Source organism: Lepisosteus platostomus, chromosome 9 (genome assembly GCF_059453375.1).
Source record: "Lepisosteus platostomus isolate fLepPlt1 chromosome 9, fLepPlt1.hap1, whole genome shotgun sequence".
Classification (NCBI taxonomy): domain Eukaryota; kingdom Metazoa; phylum Chordata; class Actinopteri; order Semionotiformes; family Lepisosteidae; genus Lepisosteus; species Lepisosteus platostomus.
In genome coordinates this window covers 57,374,879-57,396,253 of record NC_142619.1, presented here as the reverse complement: position 1 = coordinate 57,396,253, position 21,375 = coordinate 57,374,879, and the positions used below count along the sequence as shown (strand labels likewise).

The following is a 21,375-nucleotide window of genomic DNA, read 5'->3' as shown; positions in this document are numbered from 1 at the left end:
ATTTAAGTGTATTGTTGTTATTGAAACTTTGTGAACCACAACAACAGCACCGGAAAGGTGTTTACAAAGCAATCCTAATGGCATTATTTGACCTCAAAAATGAAGCAAGGGCACAAATTAAAATTTGTAGGAAGAAGTGCATTTAGAGTTGAACATTTTCTCTTTATTGAATACTTTTTGAGGAACTTAGAATCACACAAAATGACCTGAACAAACTACACACTCACATTATTGAAAGTGACACCCTTTCACCCTGACACCTTGCAAGAATGGGTGAGTGTGGCTTATGTGTTTGAAGACGAGTGTAGATATTGCACACTCTGTACAATCCACATGTGGATACTGTGCTGTCAATCAATCAACGTTTATGTATCAAATGCACAACAATAAAGCGTGCAGCAGTAGTTGCTGGCAATGAAATGTCTTTTCTGCACCCCCGGGGAGGGGGGTAAAAATCACAAAATTAACGTTACAAAATAAGGCTACATAATAATACATAATAGTGCAATAGAAATGGAATAAAATAAACTCAGACAGAGCTCGATATAGACCTGTGATGTGTCCAGGCTGTATGCAATACATTATGTCCAAGTAGTGCAGTGCAGTATGTCGAATGCAGGCTGACTTATGTATAGGAACCACGCCATATGCTTTCCAGCAGAATAAAGACACTGCAGATCAGCATTTTGATTCCAATATGAAGTGATGTGTTTTCTATTAAACGTATAGCATGGCTATGAAGGCATTTTGTCCCTTTGCGTGTTTCAGAAATGGAATTTGCACACTCCTTGAGGAAAAGCATGGGCAAGGGTGAATGTCATCCACTGGAAAGCAGCAAAAAAAAGTCAAATAATTTTGCCACAAGGGGGGATAATTAGACAGTGCAGCTTAGCACATAACTGCATTCCAGTGAAGAATAGAGATGAAAAGACAGAAACCAGACCATATCAGAAAGAGTGCCTGTGAGCTCAGTGGACTTATCTCTTGCAGAGGTAGGAACTGAATAGCACCCCGCAAGTTCCAAGACTTAAAGTTACTCCACAATCACTAATCCGCGATGTTGAGAGCCCAGATAGAAAATGTAAAGGAAAAGGCAAGGTTTTGATTCAGTTTTCTCTAAATTCACTTCTAACCAGATATTTCACAGGTTCAACAACTTGACTATTTTGAAAAGCTCAGTCACTGCTTTACAACATGCAGGGTCAAATTGCATGCAATAGGTATTAGGGATTTGTATCTAACACAGGTGACATGGTGATGTGGTGGTCAGCAGTATTGTGTCACTAGTCCTGGGTTCAATTAGGATCTGAGGGACCTTCTGTGTGGTGTTTGCATGTTCTCCCTACAGTTTTTCCACATGGGTTTTCTTCAGTGACCTGCCCAGGGTCTAGACTCACCTGGCTCACTGCATATCTGTAAGGACTGCCATTGAACAGGGTATTGTCTCTCACTGTACCTTCTAATAGAGAGAAATCACATTTTACCCTTTAAAGAATTCTGGCGGTGCTATGGTAGCAAAAAATTCCCAGTTCCACCTTGCAATCGAAAAATAATACAATATACTAAATTGGCGATTAAAAAATGCAGGTGTTTGTGTATCGAAATGCTGTTCCGTGCTATAATAACCCCGGAATTAATGCAAAAGAAAGATTAATGGTTAAGAGGTTAGAAAAAGAGTATCTCGGTTGATCATCATGTGCTATTTAACGCCTCCTGCCATTATTCGTCCAGGGCAGGGTTAATATCTCACAGACAGGTTCACCGCAGTTCACACACTGTAAAGATTTGCAATAATACATTGCTACGGTGTGTACTGACGTCATCCGGGCATTGCGTAACTGACAGAGAAACGCCAAATCAGACACCTTCTCGGCGGTGACGTAGTTAAAGCGCATAAGCAGTGTATTTATAGAGCCTATTTAAGCTGTGCTGCTGCTGCTGGTCTGTTCAGTGTTTACACAGATTTGGTAGAGGTTAGAGGTGGCTGGGAATTGCTTGTGCTCTAGCCTAGTAAAATCGTTGCATACAGTTGTGCGTTTTGGTAAGTGGGGTAGAAAATCGCGTCTTTTCACTTTCTGAAACGTACCTTGCCCTGCTTTTGTCATTTAAAGTGTTGTTTCAAGCCACGTTGTTTTCCCATGAGGTATGGTTTAGCCGTACTCCGTACAAATGAGGGGGGAGCTCCCTTGATCAAGTCAGCCGTTTCACAAGAGTAAAAGCATGTATTATTCTTGACATCCTATTATTATCATAATAATAAACGCACAAATTCAGAGACGTGCGTTTAAGCCTCTTGTTTTCTCGATAAGCGATGTTTTAAGTCGGACTCGTTGCAGATACTGGATTTCTATTTTTAGGTCTCGTTTCACAAATTGTAATCGCCTGTAACGCCCTCTGCCAGTCCTTGGGAGTAGTGAAGCGGTCTGTGTGAACTGGGACTGGTTTAACTGCACCGCCGGGAGGGCTGGGGCTAATGCGGGACTCCTCGTCTTGTGGTGTCTTAGCTCCTCGTCCAGTCTGAAAGAATAATGGTGAAATAATTCCGAAAACGCCGCGAAGGAAGGAAACCCGAGGAGAGAAACCGAGCGAGCAAGCCGGACTCCTTCCTGGCCTCTCCCCATTTGCTTTCTGGGTAAGTGAGTGGTGTTTGAAATGAGCTTTCGGATGTGAAGTATCCGCCCAGTTTTGTCTGAGGGCAGGCAGGCGTCAGGCCGAACAAGGAACCAAAAAGAAAAGTTTAATTGATTTTTGTGTGCCGTCCGCAGTTTCTATCGTTTGAGGGGGTTTTTGGTTTTTTTTTTTACATTCGGCGCGATGAAGACCCGAGTCACGTTTTTAAAAAAAGACTGAAGCCAAAGATGCCTGTATCGTTACAGAAGGAAGGGCTGTAGCAACTAAACGAGATACTTCTTTCTGACACTTCGGACGCGGAACTCCTGAGGCAAAAGGTAAAAAAAAAAGAGAAAAGATCAAATATGTGGCTAATGAACCCTGAATTGGACCAGCTGACGTTGAACGGCTGTTTCCGTTAAAAAAGTGCACGTTTCTTTTTTTTTTTGGTGGTGGTGGGGGGCAACATGGGTATCGCACACGTACCCGAGGACAATCGAGCTGGAAGTGGCAAAGGGTGAAAGAAACACCACAACGCCCATCTCGCCGGCCGTGGCCCTGCAATGCAGATGGAGCTCGGCGCGGCGCAGCCCCTCTCCCGAGGCTCCTTCGGCCAAACGCGATTTTTGTGTGTGTGTGTGTTAGTTTTGTTTTGTTTTTCTTTTTAAACCCGCGGTGTTAACGTATTCCACACCCACGGGCCTGTTGTGCGCCCACCCCGACGCGCGTTAGGAACCGCCAGGCGAGCAGCGCTGCGCGGTGTTCACGCCAAGGGGAGGACGGCGAAACTGGCCTTAGATCCGTGTGGACCTTGCCCCGTTTTATTTCATTGACGGCGACCAGAGGCCATTAATTTCACAGGAGGACGGGCTGGCGCCGTGCGTGTTCAGAGGTGGGGAGCGGATTCAACTGCTTTGGGGGAGAAATTTGCAGACCCAACACAACTGCTACAGTTTATATCACTTTAGGGTCGGGTCACTTTGCTATGTCTGTGTTAATAGCTGATGAACAGGCGTGTGAAACGTAAGGTGAATACACTGCTTTAAGTGTTGGTGTTGTTTTTTTTTTTTAGAAATTCCTAAATATTTAGAATTATTTTTAAACTAGGCTAACCCAGTAATTTGTTTTTTACTTTGCTGTGATAGTGGAGCAGACGGTTAGCTGCCTACTCTGGAGTGTAAATTAATGTGTTAATATTAAGATGCATAACGTTTTTGTTTTCAAAATACGCAGTAAATGTATACGGATATGTGAACAGTTACGGAGTTTGGGGGCTGATTCCAGTTTCAGGGCTGGAATCTCAATTTTGTTGAGACTGGTAGTCTGCACATGTTAACTTGAAGCACTAACACTGGTTAAGGATATTGTACGTTATATCAAAAAACCGTCAGATCTATTATTGCATGTTTCTTTTAATTAACATTTATCCGTTGGCTCAAACGCGATGAACTACCCAGTTGGTAGAAAATACTTTAAAATTCCCCCGTTAGTGACACAAGGCAGATTTTGGCAGAAGACGGACTTTCTGTTCCTTAACTGGGTGTCGGAAAGACGTTTGGTACTTAACATTTCTCGAGCTTTTAACAGCTTGTTCAAATTCTGCATCATGAAAATGTTGCCTTTGTAGATCACAAGTGGGTGAAACTATGTCTTCGCAATAGAGTAACAGTTGTAACTGCACTGAGTAGGGGGAATGGAATGAACTGGGGAGGTTGATATGATATCTGATCCTCCACATCTTTTGTGTTTTCTGAATTTGTTGTGATAATATGGTTCTTAAATAGCTTTGCATATTTTAGCTTGTTTTGTACTAAATAATCCTGTTCATCTTAAACTTTTGTTTACATCCAAGCTGTTATGGGTAAGGCGAACGAAGACTCGTAAAGTTTTCCATAGAAACCCTTAAAACTGAGTGCTTTATTTTAACACAGCAATGGATAATCACATGGGTGCTGCTAAGCATTGTACAGTTACACAATTTGTGTTTAGCTGCCTCATCCCATGCACCCCTTGATGCAGTATCTTCAAAAAGAATCATTTTTTTAATTAGAATTGTGTCCCAAGTTGCCTGCAGACTCTTGCATAATTCCTTTGTGTTTACTGTCGTGATTGTGTTTAGAGAGCACATCACTTTACCATTGCCCATCTGGGCTTTTGTGATTTTGATTAATCTTCATTCTGCATTGTTGTTCTGAAAGGAAGATGGCCACAGATATATAGCTAGCTGCACTGCAAAACCCTTCCCTTTGGTGTTTGATCTAGGACAAGGAAATGGAATAGGATTTGTTCGCAGTTGGAAAAATATTCAAATTGAAAAAGTCTTGAACGCTAATGTTAATGGTTGTGTAACATACACATTTTTGTAGATGCTTGTCCCATTTCTGTTACAGTTTAATCAGCTTTAGCCGATGGCTACACATCGATTGATCTCGCCCAATAATTGCACGTCCTGGCGATCAAGTACCTTTCTGCGTTAATGTCAGTTTTTCAAAAGTTGGCCTGTGTGAGCACCCCTACAAAATGAAGAGTTTAAAGGTATAGATCTGGCTCGGGCAAATAAGTTTGTGTAAGATCCTTTAAGAGACTAAATGACCTTTTCATTCTGAGCTGAGGGATGTGACATTAAATTAACATTCTGCTGGGTGACTGAAAGAAAAGTGTTAGGGTTTTCCTAAATTGCCTGATGTTCTGTGTTGTAATGGCAAATTAACTGCCATTTGCTATATGATAACAAATACCAAGTCATACAGTGACCTTCACCCACCAAATTCCTAAGATTGTAATAACTGTTTACTTAATTTATACATCTTTGATAAATGCAAATATTATAGAGATGCAGAAGATGTTTGTCTTTGATACATGGACATAAGATGGGTTGTTGTTTTCATACTATACTTCTAGGTTTCTGTAAATATATTGAGTGCATTAACTTTTTAATGACAGAAATAGAAATAAAGGTTATATACAGAGTTCTGGATAGCCATTTACATTAAATTATGGTCAAGGAGTCTGATGTTGAATAGTAGTCATGTTTGTAGTTTTTCTTAGTAAGTTTTTAAAATACTAAAGTAGAAAAAGTTCAAGGCTTTCCTGTTCTTCTAAATATCACTTATCTAAAAAAATATATTTGTTATGGATTTATCTTACAAGAATTGACCTTTTTGTAGTCTGGTGTCTGGTAGGACCAAACAGATCGGTCCCCTTTCCTTAAAAAAATAAACATTGTGAGCTAGAGATTAGTTATAGTAGACTTGTTAAATATAAAGCTTTTTGGCTATAGAGCAGTAGTATTCCACATCAAATCAAGCATTTATCTTTCTTTAAATGGCTTTTATTATTGGTTTGCTGCAGAAAAACATTGTTAAAATTCATTCCAAATTCAGTTTTATTTAAAGTAAGGAGAAAACTAAACCGATTACTGTACAGAAGTGACTGGTATAAGCAATTACCTTTGTCATTTTCATAATTAAGTGTGAAAACAAAAATCATTAGAATGAATCCTTTTCTGTGGATGTATCTGTTCTCGAGTTTAAGGTTTCATTGCTATTGTTCGGAGTTTCAAGAACATAGCCACAGCTACCAGCCTGGATTTGAATTTTAAATTTGCTTGTAGTTGAACACCGTACACCCCTCCTTATTAATATGGTTCTTTTCAGGACAGGCGTTTTGTTACATCACACAATTTTTTTTTTTAACACACAATCAAAATACGTATTAGTGATTATCCTTGCTCTGTATCGATATTAAAATATCACAGCAAAATTTTTGTACCAGTGCCAAACTTTGCTTTAAATAAAAAACAGGCAAATGCATTAGCCTAAGGAGCTAACTTTGTGTGAAGGCAAATATGTAAAGTTCTGTTTCTTTGGAAAGTATGCCAACAATCTAAAGAACTTGATGTAAGTAGGCTCACAATGGAATCCCTAAGAGAATGAGCAGTCCTTCCCTCATCCATGCTATTGCCATTGTGTGGAAGGAAATGCACCCATCAAAGATCAAAGTGAAAGAAAACATTCTTCATGACTAGTTGGGATTTAGGTGCTTTTTCGTGGTCATAGGTGTGATTTTATTCAGAAAGTGTAGATGGCATCCTTGGTGTGGAGGGTGTGAGTCTGGACACTAGCCTGTGCTAAATGCCTGTGGGTATTCCTCAGGAAAGTGTGAAAAATCCTACTACTGTCAGCAGGGTGAAAATGCCATTAAAAAACCCAGACTTGTATTTTAATTCATAGTTGTGAATAGGATGCTTACAGTGAAAAGAAAACTGTTCAAAATGAGTTAGTGGGGAAAAAAACATGATACTTCTGGGTGTGTTTGTATTAGTGATGTTTGAATTCAATCCATGCCATTTGCTTTCTGTTATGTAACAGAAGAAAACATAACAGATGGACAATATTTTGGGGAGGACCGTGCTTATGCATTCTATACATGACCCCTTGAAAGGCTTTTTGTAACCCGATACCTAAGCATTCATGCTGTAGGCAACTTGTTGCAGTAGCCTGTATCAGCTGCCTCTTTGAGAATGAGAAAATCAACCCTCTAAATCACCATGAAATAAGACCAGATTTATGTCTCTACACACTTACCTAGTCTAGAACACATTGCTGGGGTAAAGAGCTTCAGCAGATATCTTCTTGCATTTATACAGCTCCTGTTTTTATGGTAAGCAGATGCATTGTGTAGGTGAGGATAGGAGAAGGCAGTATTCACAGCCTGGTGTGACTCTCACAACACTCTCTTATAACTATGATCTTAGTTGGTAATATCAATGGAGTACAGTTGTGAATGATGGTTTCTCACTCAAGATCTGAGTGTGGTGCTTTAATTCCTCTCATCAGCCTTGACAAAATGATTCTTGACAACAGAGGGGGAAAAGAATGGGGAAAATGCTATAATTGCTTCCATGCTGTACAGCGCAAGTTAATATGGCACCCAACCACAAATAAAATATAAGCTAGTTTTCTTACTTTCCTCATTTTTTGAGATACACTATTGTGCTTAGAATCTTATTTGTACTTGGAGTTACATATCTGATTTACATGTGGCCTCCCACAAATCTTTGGAGCATTCTTCGGAAGCAGAGAGCGTTCAGGGTTAAGTATACAGTTATAGGTTTATCATTCAGGCTGGAGGTACATTCCATCAAAAGCTTATTGTTTCTTATTAAATTTAAGACTTCACAGGTCTTAAGCTTCGTCAATATAAAGATGACTCTTAGCCATGCAGGCTGTTACATGCTGCAGTGGCATATTGTTTCCAAATGATAACAGTACTTTGTTGTAATTTATAGGCCAAAGGATATGAATGTGTTTAAATAGCATGGCTGGCTTTGGGGCCTGTACTTCATGCTCAGATTGAATTGACTCGAGTGAGATAATGTTGCAAAAATGTTAAGCTGCATCGCTGTTTGTGCTTTAGTTCACCTACATCAGTTCTGAACAGAAAGCAGATAATTGTAAAGGTTTACAGTAGGATATTGTAATAAGTCCGTACTGTTACAAAATATGTACTGAACTTCATCCAAATGGGAATTTTTTTGTCATAAGGCAGTATGAGCACAATGCATGACCTTCTTGCTGTATCAGACAAGCTGTCATTATGAAGGGAGGTGATCGGGAAAGAAAGCTGACAGTTTGAATCAGCAGCATCTGTTGCTTTGCTTAGATTTTACGGGCAGACAGAGCTTCTCTGTGTTGTGACTTGAAATGAACACCTGCTCATTACAATGCTGCTTCACAGATTCCCCAAGAGCAGTGGATCTGTCTGAAACTGAGTTTTTTTAAAAAAAAATCACCATCCTGAAACTGTTTCTGCACTCTTTCAGGCTAACCACATCGCGGTGATGATTAAGGTTTTCTGAAAAAAGAAAACAAAACTAAAGCCCCCACCTGTTGAGGGCTGGACCACAGAGGTATTCAGAGAGCTAAGACAGCAATGTGTGAAAGGGCGTGTTCCTCGTCACATATATTTTAGTAGGGAAAAAATGAACCAATAAAATTCTCTTCAGCTCACTCTTAAAGCTATGTTCTGTTCATTAAAAAGCCTTCTAAGAAATGTATTTTGTTCTGGTAAGATAACTTTTGGCTAAGTATAATGCAGAATGCAGTTGTGCCTGTTGGAAGACTGCAGATTGCGTTTACAAAAAAAAAAGCATTCCTCAAAAGCCAGGAATGAGGAAATAAAACTAGGTGTGTATCGCGAAGAAGCTGGGAATTCCAGATACTGATGAAATAATGAGGTAGCCTGTGCAGATAAAGCCAAATAATGATTTTTTTCTTGGCTATAATCCCAGGATCTTGCCGTAGCAATAAAACGCTTAATTTTGGAAGACTGAATGGCATGGCGAAAGCCAAAAGCTGTAACGTGTTTGTGATCAGTGAAGTGCTGCAGAAAGTAACTGGCAGTCGCATGCCCTTTTCCTTCAGAACGGAGTCCATGTGGATCAGTGTGTGCGGAATCTGCAACGCGCTGCTCCCGTTCTTAAACACGGCACTGACGCATCCCGTCTCTCTCTCTCTCTCCCAGGTGAAAGATGACGGAGTACAAGCTCGTGGTGGTGGGAGCTGGTGGCGTTGGGAAGAGCGCCTTGACTATCCAGCTGATCCAGAACCATTTCGTGGATGAATACGACCCTACAATCGAGGTAATCTTGTAGACGTTGTATGGAGACCTTTCACTGGCAGGCTGGAAGGAACACACATCCAGTCAAGCTGCTTCAGTGTATTGTAGCAATTTACAGGTACTGAAGGACGCTTGTAACAAAAGAACACAATGTCAGAGTTTAAGAGCATGAATTCCACTTTAAATTTCTCTACAATTCTTAAAATTAGAAGCCATACTTATGTCCAACCCCTCCCCATTTTTTAAATGAAAAGATGTACGTTCTGATAATTTACTTTGCCAAGTAATGGTTTCAAACACCATGACTTAAAACTGGTCCATCTAAGAAGGGCTCTCCCATTGACAGCAAGTTTTTCTTGTTTGGGGGAAAAAAACTGACTTTTTTTTTATGGATGTCTGCTCCAAGGAAAACTGTTAAAGTACTCTCCATGGCCACTCAAAAGCTGGAAGTGAGCATCTTAAAGGTGAAAGATTTAAATGATTGTACTACAGATGTAGGTATATACACATCTTGATCACTTATGAGCGATTTAGAAAATATTCTGGAATTGGAAAACAGAACAGTACTGGATGCCAATTATTTGTAATTCAATTTGTTATGCTCTTCCAGTTGAAAAGACACACCCCTGCGATTGAAACAAGACTTTTTTTTAAGACTTCATTGCAATGCTTTCATCTCCCTCATAGGATTCATACAGAAAACAAGTAGTAATCGATGGGGAGACGTGTCTGTTGGACATTCTCGACACTGCGGGTCAAGAGGAGTACAGTGCAATGAGGGACCAGTATATGAGAACAGGGGAGGGCTTTCTCTGTGTCTTTGCCATTAATAATACTAAATCCTTTGAAGATATTCACCACTATAGGTAAGTGGAACAGAGGGAGAGGGGAGAGGCTGTTCAGGTGATGAGCAGATGTTCTTTAACTTCAAAATTGCTTCAAACACCAACCAAGACTGAATCACATTTAGGTTACATTGTTGTTAAACCGCTAAAAATGCAAATTCCATTAAGGGAAGCAAAATTATTTTTAGGACAGGTAAGAGTGGGGAGCTGTACCAGAATGCAAGCTATAGAGGAACAAGCAGGGGTGGAAAAATATTTTTGGTTGTGGAGCCTTCGTCACGTGTTCAGATTAAAGGTTCCTTTTCAAGTTGTGATATCACAGGATGAAATAAATTCACAGGCCCTTTTATCAGCTACAGAATGCAACAAGAAGAGTGCTAAAATGTAGATAAAGGTTAACCTATTGAAATAAGAGATACTGTACAATGGTAAGTACAAAATGAATAGTTTGACACATGTATAGCATGATACTGATTTGGCAAAAAGGATTCAGTTGTCATAAATGTGGTTTATGAAATCACAGTATAAACCTGAAAGGTGCTCCTATTGCAGATACCAGGGCAGTACAGCAGGTTACAGGGTAGACTCAATGTGTAACTTATCAATTTACCATTTCCAGACCCTCATTGAATACTTCTCAGTATCTAGACTTGAAAGATGATAAAATCTGAGAACAGTATCATAAAATGTCACCATTACAAGGGGACGATTTTAAGAACATAGAAAATAGGGATGAAAATGTGAAATTCCTTGATAAAGCTTGTTAGGAAAGTTGAAATGAATTGTAACATCAAAGTATTAAGTACAGAATATGCTGATCTCCTTTTACTTGTAGCCCATATGTTGTTAAAGGATCTTGTCTGGCTGTTTTAGTAGACAGTAATTTTGTATCGTGGTGAGGACTTGATCATCTCAAAGATCTTCATTTTTCTTCAGTTGTCTACATTAGAATAGTAGACTTTCCAATCAGTTTGACAATTTAATCAGTGTATTCGATCAAAAAATAAGACAAAGCTCAATAATATACAATACAATAAAACCTTTCTAATTTGTTACAAAAACAAAACCCAGGACTGCCTGCAAAGCAGAGAAATTGCTCCTGAATGGAAGAATTGATACATTTTTAACCTTGTATCAATAGTCGCATTTTTATTAGTCATAAATAATAAAGCATACACATTTTCTCTGTTCTGTACTCAAATGTGCAGTAATTAGCTGAACACACATGGCAAGGTTAAGTTGTTTGCAAGTTGTCTTTGCTGGATTACAGTCTTCAGTTCTTGCCATCAACATTTGTTTGGATTCAGGTCAGGACTGTAGACTTTCCTGTAGGAAAATAAGCTTTAGAGGACAGCAAACCCACAACATGTTGCAGCCTCCAAGCTGGAAGGTACTCTTCCCTTATAGTGTCACTGGAATTCTAAACTGGTCTTTTAAATCCCAACAGAGAACAGATAAAGAGAGTGAAAGACTCGGAAGATGTCCCAATGGTCTTGGTAGGAAACAAATGTGATCTTCCTTCCCGGACAGTAGACTCCAAGCAAGCTCAGGATTTAGCCAGAAGTTATGGAATTCCCTTCATAGAGACGTCGGCAAAGACGAGACAGGTAGGGAAATGCACAATGTGCTGCTGGTGTAATTCTACTCTGTTACACATTGTAGCAACACACAGATGTAAAATCTACTCTTCTTTTCCTTTACGGAGGAGTGAAATGATTTCTTTCCGGATCTACGAACTTTCTATTTCAAAAATGATTTTGGGACCCAGACTGTTCCTGGTTTCCTGGTGATGGTTTTTCTTTGAAAGTCCATAAATATATCGGTTTCTGGTGATCGGAATTTCATATTTTCTTGCATGTGCTATCTTAATTCATTTTGACATTGATTTCTCTCTTTGCGGAGGTGGACTCAGTGGTGTTTATCTTTAAAAGATAGTATTTCCTCTTCTCTATTCCAAATTTCTACTTCTCATCCTTTCAGAACTATTCTGGAGTCTTTGTTTTTCATTTCCATGACCAGCAGCTCGTGGTTGGTGATCTGGGAAATACTGTATCTTTAAGGTTATATGTTGATGCCATGGGCTAGGAAATGAGAGTACGGAATGGGATCTGGTGTTCAGGGAAGCTTGAAGACATGGGCCTAAATAATTGTGTGAATAAGGAAGTCCCCCTCCTCATGAGTAAATTAAATCGGAGAAATGATTAACCTTTGAGAATTGCAACACAATAACCACTAATGAACTGAGGTGTTTACAATGCAGTTTTGCATATTGAAAAAATCCAGTCTGGGTGATGAAACATCTTAAGAATGATTGGAAAATGATTCTTCTCTAACAAGGAAACCAAGGGGAGTCAATCAAGTCATGGCAGTTGAATGCAACAGATTGCCTCATGCTGCATAAATCACCCATTTTTAATCCTGGTAGAATTCTTTTAAATCCGCTGGATGCGTGTTGGCATTAATTAGTTTAAATGGTTGTTCATACAGCAAGTGGTTCAAGTCATTATTAATGTGGTGTAATTTACACTGAAATAGGGGCAGAGTCCATAAGCCCTATTTTTTACAATTTGACACGAATTTAAAAAGGATCATTCATCACCTCTTGTATTTTACTCTTAGATTTCAATGTTTTATCAAGCACAAAAAGGTTCTTTACCAATTTGTGATTAAAAAAAATCTAATTAAAGCCATCTTTGACTGAAAGGGGGGCCAGGCTTTTTAATCCTCTCTTTCTATAAAAAGCGATTTTTTTCCCCCTGTTCCTTGCTAATGATTTCAGCGGCTTTAAAGAAACCAGTTTCATGTGGCAGGTAGCCCACACTGAATTGCTGCTCTTGACATGGGGTAGTGGAATAGCCACAAACTCTTTGGTACAGCAAGGCGGGTAGCTGCTAGTTATTTCCAGCCCTGCTTGGTTTTTATTGCAAGTGATTTATGATAGTGGCACTTTCTCCTCTCTGCATTGCTAAAATCACAACTCCCGAGGATGGTGTTGGGGATGCTGACACTCGTGATTCGTACTTCAGCTGTTTGTATGAGTACCTGCACTCTGATTTCAGAAATGATTTAAACCCCTGCAGTCTTCCCCTGATTCCCAGAAAATGTTGTCCAATCAATAGCAATTTCACTTTCTGTACATTTTTGGATTCATCACCAGATTTTAAGACCATGCTGTCAAACTTTTTTATAAAGTGGAATGGAATTGTTACAATATACAGAATCTTTTTCTATATTTTTATGATTTTAAACCCAAGCAATCTATCTGTTGCTCTTAAGTCCTGAATTGACCTGAATTGTCTTCAGTCTCTTATACTGATTCAAACAGTAATTGTATTTTGTTTGTTAATGATTGTTTTAGGTCATTTTGACCATCTCATCATTTGGAATTAAAGAGTCCGAAGCCACAGTTACGTGTCCTTGACCGCTTTATTTAACAAACACTGCAAAGAGGTGTTCCCATCACCAGCAAGTGCATGCAGTACTAATCACCGTAAAATGCATTTGAACATCAGAAAGCAATTTCATTTAGATTTGACTACACGCGGCACAGTAATTCAGAGGCAAACAATGAAATAGGTTACTGGGCACAATCATTCAGTCTTTGAGGTGCCTGCAGTGATCTTTTAGACCTTCTGTGTGACTGTTCTAGTTGTGTGCCCCTGTAAGTGCATCTCGAATTTGCAGAATTCTGGGAGTTGTGTTTTGCACTGCAGAGAGTGGAGGATGCCTTTTATACCCTGGTACGGGAGATCAGGCAGTTCCGGCTGAAAAAACTCAGCAAAGAAGAAAAGACCCCTCGCTGTGTGAGGCTTAAAAAATGTGTTGTGATGTGAAGTGGTAAGTTTTGTAAACTGGGAAATGGGTATGGCTCACTGGATCTGGGGCCATCCTGGAACTGAGTGTGGTTTCATTTTGATTCCCCCCCCCCGCCAAGAGGAGAAAATTCTACCAATTTATCATCTTTCCAATCTGTGAATCTGCAGGCATATAGGGAATGGAACTGCACTAATGTTTAAAGATGTCCGTGCGCACAGGTGATTGGTAACTTTTTAATTAGGTAGTTTTTCTTTCCCCTCCTGCTCTTTTCCAAAAAATTAAGTGTACTAGCTCAACAAAATGGTACATTATATTCCAAATCATCATGAATTGAAAAAGTTGGACAAATGTGGCCCCCATTTTGGTCATTATTAGTCATCTATAGTATCTTGGTGGACTACAACACATTGTGTGAATATTGTGTTATATTCTTTCTATCTTGGACATGTATGAGTGAATGTTTCTCCTTGTTTTAACTTTGTGATTGACACTTTTTATTTTCCAAACATCTTCCTAACATTTCTATACATATTTTGGGGGATAAAGTAGCATCTCCAATCACTTCATCCAGTAAGCATCTGTCCCTTGTGAATTTGTTTTTTAAAAGGTTTAAGTAGAATTTTGTCATTTGTCATGGAATAACGTGTGGAATACGCTTAGATGTATTTTGTTGCTGTATGCAACGCTGAAATGGATTCAGAAGTTCAGAAGATGTTTTTAGGTCAGGAGTCTCCAATTCCGTTCTGGAGACCCTCACACCTGCACAGTCAAGACCTTTAACAGACCCGATATTAGGCTTCATTTAAAGGGGAACTGCAATGCCATTCTTTCATTTCAGGGTTATCATGAATCGGAAAGGATGAGTGCATTTCAAACCACAATAAAACCGCCAAGTCCATGTAATGTGATGTAATGGAGGTTGTAAACAAGAGACAAAGTTTCAGTGCATGCGTTGTGCCATATTCGCCATTGTCTGCGTTTCAGAATGAGGCAACAAGACCTCTGGTGATATGAAAGTGGCCCTCTGACATTGTAAATGTGATTTAAACCAACCAAGCAAGCACATTTTTCTGCTGTATTTTAAATAGTTTCATGGAACTGACATGTACAAGGTGACATGTTTTTATGATGAGTATTCCAGAAAAAGAGCAACTTGCCAACCAACTAAAACACACTCATTCATTTGCAAGATTTGCAACAGGGCTCTGTCATTTACATTGGAGGATATTTTGTGGTAAGTCACACCTAAAGAAAAATTCTAGCAGGACTTTGGAGGACTTGCTGTGCCACAGTCCATACCGTCACCTGAACAGCTGCAATTGAATTGAATTTAACATTTTGACTCGAAGACATCTTGCCGTCAAATACTGTTTGTTAGGATGTGGCATGCCGAGTTAACATTTCAGGGGTGAAATGTCTGCAGCACAACCTCTTATTTGTCATACATCTCATCAAGAAACTTGTCGATCGGACCAACGTCAGTGCCCATGTTTATTACCCATCTCTTGGCTAGAATATCTCTTGGAAAAAGAACGTTTGACTTTCTTCTGATCCCATCGTCTGTTTTGTGCACAACCACTATGTTCTGAAGAGCAGAGTGCTCGGCAGTGAGGCACCATTTTAAATATATTCTTGAGTTCAAAAAGACAAAGAAGGATTAACGTTGTTAGGAGACCACGTTTCCTATTTACCTACAGTGAGTGACTAGTGAGCAGGAAGGGCAGCTTTCATGTCACAATCATGTGAACCCTCGCCTGGTGGTGAGACCAGCAGTTTCTCATCTGCCAGTGACAATGTGACGACCATACAGTAATTTCATGAAATTCACGATTTCGCACATAGTTCTAAATTTGTAAAATTTTGCAAAGCTGTCAATTCATTTATTTTGTTACAGGGATTTAATAACCGGTCTGAGAAATTGGCACTGTAGTTCCCCTTTAAACTCTTCGAATGTTTTCAGTTACTAAACGTGGGAGATTATCTTAATCTTAAAATATCCAACCTTTGAGTCGAAAATGTGCAAAGTGACTGGTTGGATCAGTTAAGGATTCATTTGAAATGGACTTAAACCGCAAAGAACCCAAAACCAGCAGGTCTGGGGGTTCTCGGGATCAGGACTGGGAACCCCTGTTTTAGGCAGTGTACTTTATAATTCAGCTACAAAGAGAACTACACGTTGTTGCATGCTTCTGAATACTGATGTTTATGTTTATATAGCAATTAAAGAAGGATTTTTCTTCTTTTTGCAGGGTGTGGATGACGCCTTTTACACATTAGTCCGAGAAATCCGAAAGCACAAAGAGAAGATGAGTAAAGACGGGAAAAAGAAGAAAAAGAAATCAAAGACAAAGTGTATAATTATGTGAATAGGTGTTCCCCTTTTACAGAAGACACAATTCTTAATGTCCTTAACTGAAAGTAATACATTTTGTACATTACACTAAATTATTAGCCTTTATTTAGCATCAACTAAAGTTGTGGAAATGAACCCCAGTACAGTAGCTATCAATGGTTTGCTTGTATGGAAATAAAGTCAGCATAAGCTTTACTTTCTATTAAGTGCCAGTATTCCTGAAGTGTGTTGCTCCTTTGGTTTGCTGTGGCTGCCAGTCTGAACAAGCCCTTGTCTGCAGGTGCACGTACTTTTCCTGAACTGCTGTATTCATCCACATCATTTATTTTAAATGATTGGAATTTTGTAAACACTTCTTGTGATAGTGTGTGGTACAGCTCTCTGTGTCTGTCTTTGCCTTGCATTTACCTCATGGTTTATTAGCCCCTCAAATTTCTCCAGCTTGAAAAACCTGTGTTCTCTTAAGGTACTTGAACACATACAGCAGCTTACAAAGGCTTTGCCTATTTCTCATTTACAAGTGTAGATGTTTTATTTTGTTTTCAAAATGTAACAGTTTATAAACTTTTTAAAGAAATGTTTGGATTTTCTGCAAAATCAAAGACTAAAATTAAACATTTTTCACAACACTGGTTATTAATGTTATAAATACCAATAGTGAGGAATTTAAACTCCTAAATGAACCTAGTTAGCATTTTTTTAAATTGTTACAATAGTAAGTACTGTTAATGTACAATAGACTATGCAATCATTTGAGCAAGTGACTTGTAGCAGGATCTTTTATTTTATGGACATTTTACAAACCAGTTCTCTGATAGATGCCAAAGACGAAAGTGACAATGCCAGTAATAAACACTTTGAAACTGGTAGGGCGTTGTTAAAGACAAGAGAAGGAAAGGTAGCACGTACAGTTCTGTGCAGCTCTCAAATCTAAAGGGTCAGCATCCTTAGGTAAATCATCCCGGTTCATCTGAACTGCTAGATGTTCTACATCCCTAGTTAATGGAATAACAATCTGATGCATTTCGCAGGAATGCGTGTTGCAAAATGAATTGCTTAAGACCAGATACGAAGAGTACCCGACGTCTTCTGTTTTTACATAAGTTTGTACTTAAGTTGACTTAGTTCGTACTTAAATACAGTACTGGTAATCCCATATAGCCTTTTCTTTTACGAAATGTAAAATAGAATTCCCATTTATTCTGGGTTATATTAAGGATTTAACTCGTACAGTTGTATATTCTGGCAATACTCAAAAAGAAATGACCCCTTTCCCATTGTGATCACGATCTTTCTTTAGAATACATGTGGAAGAATGTAGGCACATGGGGAGCCCCTTTTAATCCCTTACTACAAGCACAGCCTACTTTCGGAGGGACTTCGGACTGTTCTTTGATTTCATTTCTAGGCACAAGCAGACTAAAATGAACCTTGAGTTGTTTTCTAAACACAGGGCTCTTGAACGGGGCACCATTGAGCCTCGTTTTTTCAGGCTTTACTGAACTATCACAGCATTTTAGGCTAATTTTCTCAGTCTTAAAATATTTTTTTTTTCTGTACAATATTAGAAATTGGCCCAAGGAAATCACAGGCTGGATGGAAAACGCGGAAGCTATTTTTATATCCATCATGCTTTCTCCTTTTTTGTTGGTGTAGAAAAATCGGTGTTGCTGGTGTGCTTGCAGTCTGTTGCGCAGAATGCATTTTGTCAGATCATCTTGGTTCCATTTTTTTTTAGGCACGCATTTGGCATTTGGTTTTTCTACAATCCTTAGCATAGCTGCTTATGGTCTTCAGGTTGTTGCTGGGAGTGGCCTTAGATGGCAGAGAAGCAAAGGTATCCATAAAAAGTTTTACTTTAAAGTGGGACACTATTTTAAGCTGTGACGGTTGCTCTGCGCATCCTTGAGATGCTGATGGTGGGGTACACAAAATATGACGGAGAATGAGTCTACAACTGTCCAGGGTATAGGAAAGTAAGCCGTTTCATGATGAGGGTGGTGGATCTTGACGATATTTCTTTCAGACACTCAAAGATTTTTAATTAAAGTATACCACAATAAAAAAAAAAAAGAATCCTGTACTTGTACTGTTCACACTAGGGGCTTCACACCATACTCGGATTTTAAAATGTAGCTCGGTTTCTCATATCAATAAGCTTCGAGTAAGCAGAAGAGCAGAAACGAGACTTGGGTTGTTGTGTTTCTCTTGCTCTTCAGTAGAGTCATAAGGAACATCTACACAGCTCACTGAGCTGAGCAGTTACGTCCTCTGAGTTGAGCACAGCTTGAAAAAATTACAGATTGTTCCAGAGTACCTCAGGCTGATGTTTACTGAACCCTGGAGCCCATCTTAAATGCATACCAAATTTTACAACGCCGTTCAAGTTTTTTTTCTAAAGTAGGATTAGTAATATTTAGCCATGTACTATAATGAATTAGTCTCTCCTCTTTTAGGTGGTATGAAGATATTGTACTTTGTTTTAGAAAGAAATACATTTTAAAAACGACTAAGTATAAAATGAAACTATAAACTGGAACCCATGTTCTTGTTAAATGATACAAACAATCTATAAAATAGGATGAAGTTTTAACAATTTTTAAAAAACTTTTCCTTTAATCCTTTTTTTCTTGGAGTGCCAACCTCTCAACTAGATTTCTTAAATGTATCATGTTTACCTGGAATGTATTTTAACAACCTTTGTATAGTTGTAATACTGAAAGGTGCATATTTTGTAAATTGTGCTTTTTGTTTATATGAATGATGTTTAATCCAGTTTCAATCATTATCTTTGTTCAGGTCTGGAATGTTGGTCATACCAGATCAAATGAACCGAATGACCACTGTTTAATAAGTACTTTGTAATGTTTTATAGGAGTATGTGCTGTGTGGTGATCTCAAATTAGTCACTATTTTTGTCATGAATTTCACCACTCCTATTTAATGTACAATAAAAAGTGGAATGGAGACAATGTTGTAATTTCATTTTCATCCCTGTTCTTGAAATACTACAGTTCTCTGGTACTACAATACTCTGGTATGATCAATAATATATTAGTAATGATTTCTCCGTAAAGATGTTTTCTGTATTCTCCATGTACTGTATTTTTGTAATGTATTGTTAATTACAGAGGTTCAGTACATGTATGAAGCTAAAATCTCAAACTTGATTCCTGGAGGGCCTAACGTTTTCAGTTTTTTGATTGCACCTGAGCATTCAAGCAATATTATTTTCTCTAGTATTACTGAAAACTTTCACTTAAATGTAGTTGGCTATAAATCTCCATGGCACCTAGATGGATATATTAGAATTCTACAGGTAATAAGACCAATTAAGTAATAATAATTACAATTATATAGCGCTTTTCTGGACACTCCACTCAAAGCACTTTACAGGTAATGTGGACTTCCCTCCACCACCAGCAATGTGCAGCCCCACCTGCGGCAGCAGCCAGAGTGTGCCAGAACGCTCACCACACACCAGCTATCAGTGGGGAGGAGAGCAGAGTAATCAAGCTAATTCATGGAGTGGGATTATTAGGAGGCCATGATTGGTAAGGGCCAATGGGAAATTTGGCCAGGACGCCGGGGTTACACCCCTACTCTTCGAGAAACGCCCTGGGATTTTTAATGACCACAGAGAGTCAGGACCTCGGTTTTACATCTCATCCGAAGGACGGCGCCTGTTTACAGTATAGTGTCCCCTTCATATACTGGGGCATCAGGACCCACATGGACCGCAGGGTGAGCGCCCCCTGCTGGCCCCACTAACACCTCTTCCAGCAGCAACCTTAGTTTTTCCCAGGAGGTCTCCCATCCAGATACTGACCAGGCTCACACCTGCTGAGCTTCAGGGGTCGAAGGGAACAAAACCCAGCATATACCTGACCTCCTGCGAGACGAATTGTGCACCCATTGTCTTCAGCCACTTGCAAGATTGTCTTTGGGACATGACTAACCTGTGACCCCTCCAATCTTTTCCACAATCTTAGCTCTCCGCTGCGGTGCTCTGATACAACCAGCATCTTTAATTGCTAAATCGATCCCACTAATTAGCAGTTAATGAATGGTGGGCTTTGTATATTCTCCCTGTGTTCACTTGGGTTTCCTCCCACAGTCCAAAAATATACCGGTAGGCGAACTGGCTCGTGGGGAAAACGGCCCTGGTTTGTGTCTGTGTCTGCCCTGCATTGGACCGGTGTCCCGTCTGGGATGTATGCAGCCTCTATCGCAGGTTACTGCAATATTCGCTGGTTTCCGCAGGACCCTGCATCGGAAGACGAGGTTACAAAATGGAGGGATGGATAATGGAATTGGTCGCAATGAAACTCCGTAGTGGGGGACAGCATGTTGGAGTACCCATTCCTGCTGTAGAATCTCCCCCCAGTAAATCTGCAGAGCACAACAATACAGCTGCAGGAAGTGTGGAGCCTGTGGACTCATCAGGAAAACGCCGCACACGACGACGTCCATTCGAACTGCTGCGATCATTGTGAAATGACTCCGGGTGCTGGGACCACATTCTTAATAATTCTCCTTAATAAACCTTTAAAGCGTTTTAACCCCAGGTGAAATAAATACAGCACGTTGGTAATAGACGCTGGCTTTCAACACACTGTCGTTGCAGCCCTCACAAACCAGGTCATTTGGCTCAGTGAAGAAAATCATCCACTCGGAGCTTTACTAATCATTGCGAACAAGGTGGCCGCTTTAACGTAATCGCTTAGACTTTGGAGGTTTGCACTCGACGTTTCACTGAGCTCGGAAAGAGCGATTTGCTTCTTGGAGAGTAGTTTGACGCCACTTTCCCCTTAAAACCTTTATTTTTATTTCTGATTTCTCAATTAAAATGATGAAACCCCCACCTAAAACGGATGTGAACTTACTGAAACACGTATCAAAGACGGAGAATAGCCATGCCAGTTATTGTCGGTTCGGTGCTATTATTTTGTGTTCAGTGATAAAGACGGTGTGTACCCACCAGAACTCAGATTTAAACTGAGGCAAGCGGAGATCACTGTGTTATTGTTCAGAAAGTCATCAAAGCTACTGCCTCAAGTTCGTTTAACACAAATATACATCACAGACCTACAACATTCCCACCAGTCGTCATTCTTGCTCACTTAAACT

The 21,375-nt window shown here is 39.5% G+C and overlaps 1 protein-coding gene across 8 annotated transcripts; it reads left to right on the top strand.

Moving 5' to 3' along the window:
• Positions 1-1,928: 1,928 nt before the first annotated feature.
• On the top strand, positions 1,929-19,217 carry kras (KRas proto-oncogene, GTPase). Of its 8 annotated transcripts, XM_088645815.1 has the most exons (9): positions 1,929-2,041; positions 2,358-2,632; positions 2,821-2,948; positions 9,136-9,253; positions 9,919-10,097; positions 11,524-11,683; positions 13,790-13,905; position 14,731; positions 16,142-19,217. In XM_088645815.1, the coding sequence occupies exons 4-9, from the start codon at positions 9,143-9,145 to the stop codon at positions 16,256-16,258; spliced, it is 684 nt and encodes a 227-aa protein (XP_088501941.1). In that variant the 5' UTR covers positions 1,929-2,041; positions 2,358-2,632; positions 2,821-2,948; positions 9,136-9,142; the 3' UTR covers positions 16,259-19,217. The 8 variants fall into 8 exon arrangements, with proteins under 8 accessions (XP_088501941.1, XP_088501936.1, XP_088501934.1 ...); XM_088645810.1 differs by lacking the exon at position 14,731 and having other exon boundaries at positions 2,877-2,948; positions 13,790-13,913; XM_088645808.1 differs by lacking the exon at position 14,731 and having other exon boundaries at positions 13,790-13,913.
• The last annotated feature ends 2,158 nt before the right edge of the window (positions 19,218-21,375 follow it).

Excerpts from the sequence above, each read along its gene's own strand:
- kras (XM_088645815.1), top strand. The coding sequence starts at position 9,143 with ATGACGGAGTACAAGCTCGTGGTGGTGGGAGCTGGTGGCGTTGGGAAG. Across the intron at positions 9,254-9,918 it reads AATACGACCCTACAATCGAG|GATTCATACAGAAAACAAGT; the intron begins GTAATCTTGTAG and ends TCTCCCTCATAG. Across the intron at positions 11,684-13,789 it reads CGTCGGCAAAGACGAGACAG|AGAGTGGAGGATGCCTTTTA; the intron begins GTAGGGAAATGC and ends TTTGCACTGCAG.